Raw genomic sequence first — 15,273 nt, forward strand, 5'->3', positions numbered from 1 at the left:
GATTTTTTTTACTAATCTTTATAGAGTATAGAGTCTTTAAGATTATAAACTAGCTAATAAGTAAATTAAATTAATTAAATAGATTATACTATATCTCGTTCTAATATATTTATAATTTACTCTCGATAAAGACTCTTAATTTAATTTTTATAGTCGAAAAAATCGCGAATAATTATTTTATTTTAGTTATGCGAGGCGTAATATAAGTATTAAATATAAGAAGATTATCGATAATACGATATATAATACTCTTTTTAACGTCTTTAACGAAAATAATAAAGGCGATAGTAAGCTTATTAAGGATATACTATTAAATATAATCTTTATAAATATTGAATAGTAAAGAAAATAGTATTTTAAGATCTTCTATACGTTAGTAAGAGGCTCGAAAAAAGAAATATTAAGTATTTTATATATATAAGTAATTTTAGCCTTAACTTAACGATATAGATGATTGTGAAAATGATAATATAATAGATATGTCTATAGTACGATTTTGGATAGGGGGGGTGCTAGCCCGAATGCTAATTTTCTAGTTTTCTAATAATTAAGAATATAGGGGTAAGTTACTTATTTACCCCTTCAGCCCTATATCAGCCCTATGATAAGTAGAACAAAAACGACTTCTGAGTTGCTCCTCTGGAGGAGCAACAACAGTCCATAAGCTACTTATTTTGTATTCTATTACACGCTCTAGAGTAGCCTTCTACACATATAACACGCTATCATGGCCAAGCCTAATCCTACAGGCGTCATGGCCAGAAAGAAGCCTAAACGCGCCCTGACAGACGCCTGCATCAGCTATCTACTTACCAAGGAGGTGACCAAGGCTTTAAACAGCAGCGATTCCAGCCCGTCTGACTCAGAGACGGATCCCGTGATGCAGACATTGTTGGATACCACTAGGAAACGCACTCTGAAGCCTCGTCGGTCCATAGTCAAAACATCAGCAAATATGGACATCTGCTTGGAATGGAAGCACGAGCGACCTGATCTCTTTCGACAGCACGCTCGCATGGATCCTCAGACATTCGACAAATTGACAGAGCGGTTCGACTCAATGGCGGTGTTTCATAATGACTCTGGGCATGGACCGGATGTCGGAGCAGTGTTTAGAGAAGATGAAATGGTATTTCGAGATGCCATAAAGCTCTCTGACGTGAAAACCTGCCATTCAGATCGTCATCGCCTTAATTTATCTTGGCAGCAACGCAAGGGAGCACGAGATCGGCGCTATGTCCCGGAGTGGCATGCCGATGCGAACTCATCTCGTTCCTGCAGTAGTGCCCTGCAGGATCGATCAAGATGGCGGTACGGCTAGCCTTATAGGTGGAGGGCATGAGCATCAGCCATTGCATCGCGGAGCTCTATGCGCCCTCGTGTCGGCTTCTACCCGATTGCACATCTGAGACGAGATTCCCCCCGATCCGAACGATGCGCATATAAGCTCGGCGTGGTGGGTAAGAATTGTGGATTGTTCCTGCGGCGATGGCGCTAGGCCTGGGTTGAGAAGGCCAAGCTTGGCAGGGGTCGTTTAATGGTATCACTGAATAAAACATCCTACAGAAAGCCTTACTGCCCACAATGCAGAATCCCGAGAACATGATCCGATTTCGAATGTGTATCTATAAGAGCGGTTGAGGAGCCGCGTCACGCTGTGGACACTGGACATGATTTCGGTTAAAAATGACCTTTTACCGGTGTGTGTGTGTGTGTGTGTAATTCCTACATCGGAGGGCCGTGCCTCTATTTATACCCCTTCCCATTGAAAGGCGTAGCCTAGAGTGCAACCGTTTTTACCCACTCGGCCTTACGACTATATCCGACATCCGTATTCTATTTAAGATACGATAGATAATCGTAATAAAACCATAACTATATACATTATATTAAGAAATTTCAAAACCTTTATTATAATCAGATATCATTATACTCTATAATATATTCTAAAACTTTTTCTTTATTTCTTAAAGTCGAGCTTTAATCTCTTTATTTTATATATACTTAGATATTTAATATTTCATTATATATTATCACGTAAGAGAGAGAATAGTAATATTTATTAAATCGAAGTCGAGAGCTCGCTTCGATTCTAATCGAGATCTATTCGTACGTCGATAGCTAATTAAGAGATATATAACTATTACTTATTACTCGCTAACTTCGCTATTAAGAGAATATTTTTTAAATATATTAAATTTAGCTCTCTTATCTAATCTTTTTCTATAAAAAATCTTTATATAATTTTTATAAATGAGTTAACTCATCTATAGTCGAAGTCGAGTACTTATAATATTTAGAAAAGAGTTATTAATTAGCGAGAGAGAAAAATATTATTCGATCGAGAGGGATAAAGCTCGCCGTTATATCGATAATATTAAATTCTTTAAGAGAAATACGTTAACTCTTAATCTAACGCGTTTTATTATTTAATTTTTACTTATATATAATTAATCGTTATCGTAATCGAAGAATCTAATTATATATCTATATATAAATATATACTCTTTTAAGATCTCTTAGCTTCTCTAATATATTAAATTATAAATTTATATCTATTATAGCTAATAAGTTAAGATCTAATTAATACGTAGCAGCTGCTAAATAGATATAGAGTAGACTTCCGAAGGCATAGAAATCTTTATTAGAGGGTTCGTAGCCGGCACCACGTATAGGTGAATCTCGTTGTCAGCCGACTTTTTATCGATAGCTTTAGTGATTAAGTGATAATTAGTATTACTCTAGTTTCAGAGCTAGCAAAGCTAATTCTATCCCTTTTCTTATACTCGAAATGAATACGCTAGTAGAATTCTTTAAATAGGGCTATTAATTAGTCAAATTTAACGTCTAGCGTAGATTTCATTATTATTTAATATAATTCTTATTAAGTAATATTACGCTCTAAGTAGAGTAGCCGTAATAATTTAAAAGAAAAAAATTATTTTTAAAAATCGATAATACCAGCTTAAATACGATCTATAATAGATATATTTCTTATTAAAAATTATCGAAAATTAAGTAGAATCTCTAGGTGTTAAATTATTAAAAAAAATTCTTAAAAAGATTAAGTATATAGATAAATAATATATTATAATTATACTCTCTAGATATTACGTAATTAAAGAGTTAAACCGTATTAGAAATATCTTATTTTACGATTTATTATTAGATCTTAGTACGCGAGACTAATTTAGTAGAAGGTAATAAGATAATAGAATACGATAATAAGATAATAGAATACGATGAGGCGAAAGGTTTATAATTATGATATAGCTTTAGAACTATCTCTTATTAGTCTATACTATCTATAATAACTCTAAATAATACTATATAAAAAGAGAAAGATAATAGAGATAATCGATAACTAATAGAAAGAAGGTGAAGATAAAAAGATAGCTTGATAGGCGGTAGATAGTTAATATATAAAAGAAGAATAGTAAAAGAAGTATAATTATATAGCTATTAAATAAGCTTAAAAACAGCTATATTCGAAGAATAATCGAATCGTATACTAGTTTTATATATGCTTCTATATAATTATATATACTTACTATAACTATAAGCTTACTTTAAAACTATATTTATCTATATTATCGCTTTTAATAATTCTTATCTTTTATTATATATAAAGCGATTTAATAGCTAGAGTAGTTATATAACGTATAATAAAGTTATTTCTTCTTTATAGAGATATTAGAATTTAATAGAGTACTAAAAATACGCTTTTTTAAACTTAATATATATAATCTAGACTCGGCGATAGTATTCTAATACTTATATTAAGTATATATTATATACTTCTTTATAACCCTTATAGAATTACTATATAGCTCGACTTTAATATATTTAATAATCTAATTAAATTATTTATTATCTAGATAAGTAATATACTTATTAACTTTAGTCTTTTTTTTAAATAAAAATAGTTTCTTATATAGTCGAATTCTAAAGTCTCTATATTATCTCTTCTTCTAATAATAATTCATATAATTTTTAATCTTAAAGTCGTTAATAATACTATAATTTAATATCTAAAAGAAAATCGACTATTAGTTTTTTATAATCTTCCTCTAAATCTTATACGCTTAGCGATATTAATTGATAATATTTATCGAGTCTATATTATAGTTATAGTTATTAATATAATATAAAATCTTAAGTATCGTCTTAGACTATTTATTAAATAATTCTTTTATAGCCTTCGTATTAATAAAGATAAGATCTAGTCTTTTTCGCCACTTTTTAATAATATTACTTATTTTATTTATAATATATATCGTAGATAGCGAGAGTATCGTATTATTATTAATTTAGTCTAGATATAATACGTCGTCTATTAAAATAGCTATAAGCGTATCTTAGAATAGCTTATAATTTCATTTTTCTCTTATAATCTATAGAATTACTAGGAAATCAACGCTGTTATTTATACGAGTAATTTTATATACTTTAATATCTATAATTCGTAGCTCGTAAAATAACGAGATCGATATAAAGAGATTATTAAGATAAAGAGTATATATTTTATTAGAAGAAAGAGGAGATAATATAAGCGTAAACTAATATATTATAAATTCGATAGCTATTAGCGTTTTATATAGTTTTAATTTATCGATCTTTAAAGTACGCGAGTAATATATAAAGTTATATAGATATCTAGTCTTATAGAGAATCTAGAACTTATACCTTTATTTAATAGACTTATTTCTTATATCGATAATATACTTTAATTATTTAAAAAATCGAATTATTATCTTATTAATAATAATATTATTATTAAGTCTTTAATATCTCTAATAATAATTTCTAAAAGAAGTTAATAGAGACTTTATTTTATATTATTATTAAAGCCTCTAAGACTTTAATTCCTCCTCGATTATTACTTTTATCTCTTCTTTTATAAACTCTATAAGCGTATTATTACTTAAAGAACTAATATAGAAAAATCGCTATAATTAAATAAATCTATTCTAAGTTATAAATAATTATAATATATATACGAGATCTAATAAATCGATTAGTATAATAATAACTTACTTATAATAAGATAATGCGTACTATAAAATAGCTTCTTATTTTAATAACTTACTATCTTATCTTCTTAATAAATATCTATATAAATTAAACTATCTATAAATATCTTAATTTTATTTATATTAATAATCTATTAAGAACGCTAATTAAAATTCTTACTAGAAATTCTCGATTTAATAGAGTCTTATTCTCGAGATATAGTAAGTTACTATAAGATATATATATTAATACTTCGCGTAATAGTCTTAAATATCTCTTTAATAAAGAATAGCGAGAATAAGATAAATAGATTATCTTAATCTAGATTCGCTAAGATTTAAAGCTTCGAAATACGCTTTAATTCTTTCTAAAAAGTATTAAATATAGTTATAGAGAATTCAGCTATAGTAGTAATAATAGCGTTATTTTCTTTAATAATATTAAATCGCGATTTCTTAATTCTTACTTACTATTTTTTAAGCTTTCTTTCTTTTACTAAAACCGCTTTCCTCTTAGTCTTAATAATCTTTTTACTATTCTCGTTTTTATTACTATATTTAATTAATTATATAAAAATAATAGTATTTATAATAGCGTTTAAAGTCTTCTCTATAATATCGCTAGAAATTACTTTAATAGTTTAATTAATAAAAATAATAACTATAATATTAGTCTTAATCTTTTATTTTATAGCCTTCTTCTTTACTTTAGTTATAATATCTTTTTAAATCTTTCTTATAATAGATTTTTTTTTAATATATTTAAATCTTCTTTAACTCGTTTCTCTTCTTTATTAATATAATAAATATTAGACTAAAGCTTTTAAAATTCGATATTAGCTTTTTTATAGACGATATTAACTATATATTCTAAATTATTATAGAGAATATCGAATTTCTTAATAATAACGATATTAATAAATAGGAGGATATACTCCTATAGCTTATCTCTAATAAGCTCTTTCTTATATTTCTAAGTAATTAATCTTCTAACTCTTTTAGAAGATTATCGCGTAGATTTCGATATTTTACTATTAATTTTAAACGTATTTAATAATATAATAATTTCTCTTTTAGACTCTCGTTTGATAGTATAAATAAATTCGTCTTTTAGAGATTTATAATTAACTAATACTTTAGAGGTCTAAATTTCTTTATATATAATATTATCTAGTTTTACTCGCTTTAAGAAAGTATATATAATATTATTATTATACTTTTTATATATTATTAATAATATTAAAAATAAATTAATTACGCGTGTCTAAATAGAAGATTTATAAGAGATTTTAATAGATAGAGAAGTTTAAATTTAACGAAATTTTAATATAACGAGAAATAAGTTAGTGGTATAATCGATGTAAGCGATATAGTCTATTTCTTTAACTTAGTTTTAATATATTTTTATATATATAGAGGGTAATTAATATATAAACAGCTACTCTTCTAATTTAAGGGCGTAAATCTTCTCCGCGTAAAGTGGCGAAAAATAATGCCAAGACGGCCGGAATTACTTTGATCCCCCCCTACTAGCGTGTCCATCCCGAGCACAAGGAAAGGGATAAAGGTACCCTCGTTCCCACGTTGTGGCGGTGGCGACTGCCCAAAGTGTGTTCTTCAACTAAAGCATAATCTGCGTACCCTGATTCCTCGGAGCCGTACCAGTGGCGCAATACAGAGGCCATTCTCAGCCTGTAGGCTGTCATTCCGACACATGGCCGCAGCGCAGAGGAAGAGCAGGAGCATTCCGAGCTGGCAGCAGTAGCCGAATATCAATTTTTCTGGATTTGAATGAATGAAACAGTGAACTACTGTATGAACTCGATTCAAATTTTCAGCTAACACGGCAAAGAAGGTTCTTCCTTACAGACTACTAGCAGTGAAAGTCTAAGGAAATGGGCAAGGAAGATCAGCTTGACACCGGACCGAATTCCCTACGGCAGTAGGTTGCCGAAAGCGCCATTCATCTTATCCGGGAATCCGTACGGTTTCTCCGAGGTGCATCCCCTATGCGATTGTTGCATTGTTGCACAGGAAAAGCGAAAAGAGCGAAGCGCCTTGGTGACATCCATGCAGATCTGCAGCTTGCCTTGCCTACCACGCGGGTTCCAAAAAAGCCTGTTTAGTGCTCGCAAACAGTGAGGCCATACAGAAATAACGCATGCACAAGTAGATATGTAGATACGGTATATGATTGGGCATATCCAACACTGGGCAGCTAAGACTTTTCTGGACATGCAAATAGGTAGCCCAGAAAAGCCCCCCAGCGCTAAGAAAAACTCCCATGTCTGAGCGACATGCCCTGGAGTGAAAATGAAGCTAGGTATACATAGGTGTGGGTGGGAGGGAGAACAATGATATGGCTCTGAAAGAGAACAATTCGAATGAAGAGCCCACTACTGGTGCAGTGGCCATACAAATAGTACTCGCCATGTCCACCTGTCTCCCTCCTATCGCATATATCGCATATCGCATAATGATGGGACGGCTGATCAAACAGCCACCAACGCTATGGCCTCATAATGGACCCACTAACCCACAGTCCCACTGTTGCGAATACGCCAAGAACTTCCCTTGTTTTACTCTTTGAAATAACTCTACCAATATTGTCTTTACAGGATATGTGTTGCGGTGAGACTTATTGTTACCGATGTAATCTTTGACATATATAGCGGAAGCCTTTTGTTATGACCACTCGTTGACAAGTTGTGGTAGATTTGCAGATTTTGGGGTGCGCAGGCTTTTTTTGGAACCCGCGTGCCGGCCAAACCTCGTGGGCGTTGCTGGCCCTGGAACCAGGGTGGTGCTAATTGCCACTCAACCACGGGAGCTACCGGCAAAAAGTCATCCCTAAAGTAACTGAAATCATGTCCAGTGCCCACACATTGACATACCCCCTTATCTCCCCATCTTTGGTACTCACGAGATTCTAGGTTCGATTCCTAGTGGGCACACCAAAATATCACACCGTCAGTAGGGTGGCACGAGTAAGGGATAACATGTGTAGAAGAGGGTCTGTTGTATTGTGTAGGTATCTGAGTGCTATTTGGCTATGAAATTATTTCATGTCGCGACGCTAGCTGCAAAAGTACTAGCATGATTATCGGGCCGACAGCGTAGTGAAGAAGCTTAAAGCTTAAAGCGACCCTCTGCCCACATAATCTTAGCTGCCCACTAGCAGCGCTAGAAATAGATGTACGAACCCTGTATCTAGCGCTCGCCTAACCGCTCCTATTTTATCCTCAATACACTTTTACAACACGAAACCAACCAACTGGTCACGATGCTTGAATTGAAGCCATTGGAAGGGATATTTCGCTTCGGTAAAAGTGGAAAGGGCCCTATCATGTGAGTCTTACCGCGATGTTGGGTGAGGGTTGAAATTTATGCTACCAGGCGAGGTTGAGGCTGTTGCTGAGTATCATATACCTATTTGGTAATAGCACCGGAAACATCGCTGGAATGCTCCACGGTCACTACATGCTCTGCCTCATATTTCAATGCTCTATTCCAGAAAGACCCCACTCACAGTCATCTGCAAGTCTCACACCTTTACAATGCTACCTCGCTGTCATAACATCTTTTGGCGCTAGCCATTCTAGCTCTGATGAGGCTCCTGCACTAATCAAGTCTGCTCGTATTCTGTCGCCAGATCTACCACAACCAACATTCCTCCATGCGCGCGGTAGCTGTGTAAAATGCGTTCTCCTATCTTCAATGACTTCGCTGTTGCTAAATTGTCATGTACGTCATCTCTATACATTTTACAGTACGGCCGGGGTGCATCTCAGGCAAACGATCAGCACGGCTAAGGTTGTACAATCGTTAAGTGACCGTTCAAAAACGTGGCTTCAATAATACAGGAACGGAATCCTTCCGGGAAGCACGAGGCCTTGCTTAACCGTACAGCCCATGATGGCAAGATCCGTAGGCAAACTGCCTCCGTCGTAGCGTCCGCGAGCTCGTAAAGCAAGCTTATCCGGTCCAATACGTAGTCAATTCGCGAGCTTTCAGCGTTCTATTCTCTCCCCAGTGAATGTCGAGCTTTGCTATTCTTCACGACCGTTGCGTCCAGAACAACCTCCGAAAATTGGATAGCGGATTCAGAGAACTTCTTGTGTCAATAATATAGGCCCTCACGCTCCTTTGAAAACGCTCCTTCATATTCCGGCATCACCTCTTCAGTCATTCTTTCATGATCTTTGCCGGGAATACTTTCTTTCGGCAGCAAGCACCATCAACGTCAGCTACCAGAATCTAGAGGTGAAAATTTCAAATCATACATTCCTAATACATATGGAACACCACTCGCTTCGATAACATAAAAGGCCACCACAGTCCTGACTACCCAGCACAAAACACTTCCTGGAGAGTACAACCTCGAGTCAAGTTCAGTCCTAATTCAGACATGACTGCTTCTGTTGCTGCCGCCGCCGCCGTAGCCAGCATCGCTGCTCTCAGCGCTCTGGTTCCAGCGCTGCCCCAAACGGTCACCAACGGTGCTTCGGTGCTGGGTACTCTCTCAGCCCCAAGCCTGTCACTCACCGGGGTGGATGGTATCGTGTCCTGGGGAGCCAATACAGTCAGCAACTACAATCCCTACCTCACAGACTTTAGCAGTGGTAGGTAACATCACATCTCGGGTTCATTTTCTTGTACGTTGACAGTCTCTACAGGTCGTCAGGGTCCTACATACAATTTCAATATCGCTCGTGGCTTCATCTCTCCCGATGGAGTGAACCGAAGCTCTATTCTTATCAACGGGGCATTTCCGGGTCCGACCATTGAAGCTAATTGGGGCGATACCATCACCGTGAACGTATGTAATCAGATCACGGGCCCTGAAGAAGGCACTTCTTTACATTGGCATGGACTTCTGCAAAAGACTAGCCCTTGGTTTGACGGTGTTCCTGCTGTCGAGCAATGCCCTATCGCCCCTGGAACATGCATGACCTATTCCTTTCTTGCGGATGTTTATGGTACATCTTGGTATCACTCTCACTACAGCGCTCAGTACTCTGCCGGTGTCGCTGGAGCTATGATCATCCACGGTCCATGCCAAGAACAATATGAGTACGACGTCGGACCAATCCTCCTCAGCGACTGGTATCATCAAACATACGAGCAGATCGTCGACGAAGTCATGGCTTCTCCCCCTAATCCTCTTCCTCCGTTTTCTGATAGCAACCTGATTAATGGCAAGATGAGCCTTGATTGCGCTCAATTCCCGAACAAAGCCGAGCAATGCACATCGAATGCCGGCCTTTCCAAATTCCAATTTCACTCCGGCAAGAGGCACAGACTTAGGCTCATCAACAGCGGCGCTGAAGGCATTCAACGTTTCACCATTGATGGCCACAAAATGAGAGTCATTGCCAACGATTTCGTACCCGTCGAGCCGTACACTACCGACATGGTCACTCTAGGTGTTGGTCAACGTACCGATGTCATCGTCCAGGGCACTGGCCCACCCAACTCCACCTTCTGGATGCGCTCTGATCTCAGTCCTACTTGCGATACTGCCAGTCACCCTTATGCCTTGGCCGCCATCTACTACGAACATGCGGATACAAATTCCGTGCCCAATACCACGGCTACCCCCTACGATGACAGCAAATGTGGCAACGTATGCTGCTTCCATCACTTTATAAACCGCAAGACCACTAACCTTTAGCAGGACGATCTCTCTTTGACGACTCCATACTACAAATTCTCACCGACCAAGGACCCTGCAGTAACTCAAGACCTCACCATCACAGCCCATACCAACGACAGCAATGTCTTCCTCTTCTACGTGAACAACCAGACCTTCCGCGCCGATTACAAGTAAGTCTCCCGCACCCCACCCCACCCCTCCCACCCACCTATCCCACCCACCCCCCCCCACTAACCCCCCTCGCCAGCGCCCCCATCCTCCCCCTCGCCGTCGCCGGCAACCTCTCCCTCCCCGACCCGGACTGGCAAGTCCACAACTTCGGCACCAACGCCTCCGTCCGCCTCGTCGTCTACAACACCTTCGTCGCCTCGCACCCCATGCACCTGCACGGGCACAACTTCAACGTCCTCGCCGAGGGCTTCGGGACCTGGGACGGCACCGTCACGCACCCGCGCAACACGCAGCGCCGCGACGTGCAGCTGGTCCAGGGGGGCTCGCCCGAGAACCCGGCGTACCTCGTGTTGCAGTACGACACGGACAATCCGGGCACGTGGCCCTTCCACTGCCATATCGCGTGGCATGTCAGTGCGGGGCTGTATATCAATACGGTCGAGCAGGATGTTCTGTTGAAGGAGAGGCGGTTGCCGGCCGTCGTCGATAAAACGTGCAGGGCGTGGAACGCTTATACGGCAGCTCACGTGGTGGATGAGATTGATTCGGGGGAGAAGAGGCGGTTTGCGAGGGATTTTTCGCTCGGATGAGGGTGGGGTTCTGCTGGGGGGGTGAGGGATGCGCGCGTGTGATGACTTTATGAGGGAATAATCCATCTAGAGGGTAAAAATGTCTCCGTGTATGCTGCTCTTGGAGATCAGGTCGTGTCGTGCATTCTTGGACGCTAGGGGCGCTCTCCGGGTCGTCCTGTGCATCGCTCCTTTTTAATCTTTTTCTCTCATAGACCACCAGCATCCCACAAAACCAAATATAGATCGAGTCTCACCAACTCTCCCACATGCAAACTCGAACCACGCAGCCTCCAGCATAAATTTACATACAGCACGTGACCACCGACAACCACAATCCCTTACCCAAAAGACTGCCACCCTACCGAAGCCACCTATCCTGCCATTCTGCAAATTCCACAAACGCGCCTAGCGCGCTCTTTCAACACGCCGACAATCTTTCCGATTTCCAACCCCGATCAACCACACAGCAACGAAACAACCCCCGTATCCTTCTCTAATCTGACGATTTCCGCCGGCATGGATGTCCACACTTGTGCATCGATATCGCCCCCTCTGCGCGCTCCGTCCCTCCGATATCCGGGCGCCGGGATCGGACAGGTCACGGAGAACGGATCGTTTGCGGTGCGGGAGGGATCTTCGGTGTCGGATGTGCGTCTTGGGTGTTTGGTCGGGTCGAATACTAGTAGAGAAGTGACCATCAGCCATTTTCAGCCATCGCTTTGCAGTCGCTGGCTTCACCATTCTCAGATAGACGCCGACAACGCCTTGAGTGTGAGCACAGCTAACCACTAAGCCATAGGCCCAGTAATTGCGCGGCATATCGCGCTTTTCTACACGAATACACCCTATCAAGCCCTATAAGCTTAGGTGCCAGGTCAGGCCTGACATTAAACACGCCGACCAAATTTGTCTAAGTACGGTACTGTGTTGCAGTCATGCAGGCGTTTTTCATTGCACTATCAGCGGCAGAATGTTGCACCCTCCCGAGCGTAGGTAGTAACACCGTAGAAAGGAGCCTTCAGAAGCTTGTCTACCCCAACAACGCGCCTGATCTGCTGTTAGCTCGAGAAAAGGTGAGGTCACGGACCTCTAGATTAGCTGTCTTTACTGGACCTGACTGTGCGTATACAAGGTAGAGCGACACCAAAGTCCGTGTTTAGTACGGCGACAGGCTTTTGGCCAGCTTCGATGGCCTGGACGTCCAGATTTAGCAACTTTGTCAAGGTGAGTCTATAGAAGTAGTTGATGCACTTGCCAGTGCGCATGGTATCCGCGGAGGTGCTTGAGAATACTTTTACTGTCAAAAATTAAGGTGGGACACATCTATATGTGTTATGAACGAAGGTGCGATTATGTACTTCGTACCGGACGCTAAGGCGCATCACGTGACCACCAGCCCTCAGTGCCAAGCAAAATTTCAATAGTCACTACTAATCCGCAATCACAATCTAAAGGCAGTACCATCTCAACAAAACCCGTCTTCTTGCCAATACTAGAATCTCCTATACTTTTCACACACTGTCTCTTCACCTCATCTTTCTTCGGCAGTCAAGCGATAGGGTTTGACGCCAGCTCTCGACAACAGTTGACGTTTCCACGGTCACAAGGCTCTAACCTCAAGTCGACCTCTCACCGTCTCTCAACTCTCACCTCACGTTCATCATCGTCATGGCTTGTCGCAAGGCCGCACAAAGATTCGGGAAGCAGGCCGTCCGCAAATCCGTCCGAGCCCCAAAATTCCCGGCGGACCGTCTACCAGCAGAGCTCATTCATATGGTCTTTACGTATTTGAAGCCTACTGAGGCTGCCGGTTTTCGCTGGGCGGGAAGGGTTGTTGCTGAGATCGGCCTACAATATCTGGCTCCAACGGTCTACCTTACGCTCAAGGAGGAGAGCTATGATCGTCTTTTGGCTATTGCTGGACACCCCACTGTCAGCAAATATGTTGTCGAGCTTGATTACGAAACGGAGGGTCTGAGACCCATGGCTCGTGAAGATTTTGACCGGATGATCAGAAGGACAGGTGTAATACCTCAGCGAAACGACTCCTCTGAAAGACCGGATTCCTGCGCGAGCGCACGTGCCTGGCGAGCTTATCAACGAGAATCTCTTCGTAACATACCAGTTTTCAACCAGAGACAGACCAAGCAGCTATTGAATCGAGCTTGGTCGATGTATGAGGCAGATTATGCCAGTCAAAAGAAGGTCCAACAAGCGAACTTCTTTCGCGAAAAGACCGCAAAAGCGATCAAGCAATTTCCGTATCTTGAGAGAGTTTTCACATCTGCAGATGGTGCCTATGAGCGCTATGCTGCTGAAATCAAAGGTTTCCTGCCAACGTACTACTTCTCACACTGTTCCGCTCACAGATATCCATCAAGCGTTGGCGCCACCAGCTCCGTTCTGTTGGCCGCGGAGTCAGCTGGTCTACATCTCGACTATTTCCGTTGTTCTATCAACTGGCAGGTCTTTACGCAGAACGAGAAAGATCTCGCCACTTTTAAGAGAAGCTTACTTCATCTCAAGGTCATGATTATAACTTTTACCATTCCGCGAGACATGCGTCGGGCCCGCATGGTTCAGGAATATACATACATTCGTTGGCAATGTCTGGAGAACGGACATGTGCTGGATCTCATCACGTCTTCACCAGATCTCGAGCACCTCGCCCTTAGCTTCGAAACGTTGCCGGAACCCATCTTCTATCCGACGTTAAATGAAACCATGGGCAACTTCTACTGGCATTCCTTGAAGACTGTCAATCTCGAAAGTCTATTCTCGGACGATGACGACCTGTTGATGTTTTGTAAGAGACACGCGCACACTCTCAAAGACCTCTCACTCACAGACATGCGACTGCACAAAGGTTCATGGGATGTGACATTCCACAGGATGCGCCAGACTTTCAGGCTCGGGGCAACAACTTGCTACCTGCAAGCTCCGTGGATTGTTTTGGAGCCCCGAGCGTGTTCTTAACATGGGGCCCAGGGGCGAGGGGCATAACAATGCAGCAGGCATAGTGACTTCAGACTATATCCGAGCTACTAACATTGGAGACATTTCGCTGGATGAATACTATGAAGCTGTTGGGCTCAAGTAGCCATCTCAACCTTTCTCGGCTGGACTGGCGTGGACCAGAGCGAGCAGATGCTCTGCTGCGTCCTATCAGCCTTCCGATATGGCATCGCCACGACAGATCGACGTGTCCTAGCAAACGTTTTGCATCCAACCTCTTCCAAATTATTGTTACCATTCGATGATCAAGCTTGCAGCTGGCAGACGATGCCAACGGGTCAAGAGGTGGATGAATGGTAGCGTTGTCTTGATACATCATCCTCTCGGCACACTTATTTCAGAAGAATAAAGCTCCCCCTGGACCCTCAACACGCCATTGCGCTCCACGGTGGAGCTTGACATAACTCTAGATCGGTGCGGCTACAGTCATGTATCTAGGAAGGAGCTTGGCATCTCAAGACTGTAGCAAATTCCAACAAATCATGAACAAGTGATCCCCAACCTTACCCATTCTACTCCCATTATCCCAAATGCGCCAGCATCATTTGCCCAGCAAGTCTGGTCAAGTAGCCCATTCAGCATTATCTTTGAAACCTTTGAGAAACTCCCTGATTCAAACGGTCGTACTAGCGTTTGCCACCCTATAGTTTTCCACCTCAGCCTCTCAAATAGCTAAGCCAACCACCATGCAGGCAGCCGCACTCCTTACACTTCCAGTACATCCAACCCCGTTGCTTACCTCCTTCTTTCTCCCTCTCCCTCTCCCCCCTCCGCATGTTTCCATCTCCTCTTCCCAAGATGAAACCAGTCTTTGATACGGACCATTGCTTACCATGGACTGACTTGC

The 15,273-nt window shown here is 40.7% G+C and overlaps 3 protein-coding genes across 3 annotated transcripts; all 3 read left to right on the forward strand.

Annotated features, from left to right (window-relative positions):
* Positions 1-727: 727 nt before the first annotated feature.
* On the forward strand, positions 728-1,409 carry HO173_009584 (uncharacterized protein; the record flags this gene model as incomplete). Its single annotated transcript, XM_037311474.1, has 2 exons — positions 728-1,129; positions 1,179-1,409. 2 exons carry the CDS (start codon positions 728-730, stop codon positions 1,407-1,409), a joined length of 633 nt encoding a protein of 210 aa, XP_037161630.1.
* Positions 1,410-9,420: 8,011 nt separating this feature from the next.
* On the forward strand, positions 9,421-11,429 carry HO173_009585 (uncharacterized protein; the record flags this gene model as incomplete). The annotated part of the gene is made up of 4 exons (XM_037311475.1): positions 9,421-9,634; positions 9,689-10,638; positions 10,690-10,838; positions 10,916-11,429. The coding sequence occupies 4 exons, from the start codon at positions 9,421-9,423 to the stop codon at positions 11,427-11,429; spliced, it is 1,827 nt and encodes a 608-aa protein (XP_037161631.1).
* A 1,650-nt stretch (positions 11,430-13,079) lies between these two features.
* Positions 13,080-14,387, forward strand: HO173_009586 (uncharacterized protein; the record flags this gene model as incomplete). Its single annotated transcript, XM_037311476.1, has 1 exon — positions 13,080-14,387. One exon carries the CDS (start codon positions 13,080-13,082, stop codon positions 14,385-14,387), a length of 1,308 nt encoding a protein of 435 aa, XP_037161632.1.
* Positions 14,388-15,273: the final 886 nt, after the last annotated feature.

Source organism: Letharia columbiana (genome assembly GCF_014066305.1).
Source record: "Letharia columbiana isolate WasteWater2 chromosome Unknown Sc0000041_s0, whole genome shotgun sequence".
Classification (NCBI taxonomy): domain Eukaryota; kingdom Fungi; phylum Ascomycota; class Lecanoromycetes; order Lecanorales; family Parmeliaceae; genus Letharia; species Letharia columbiana.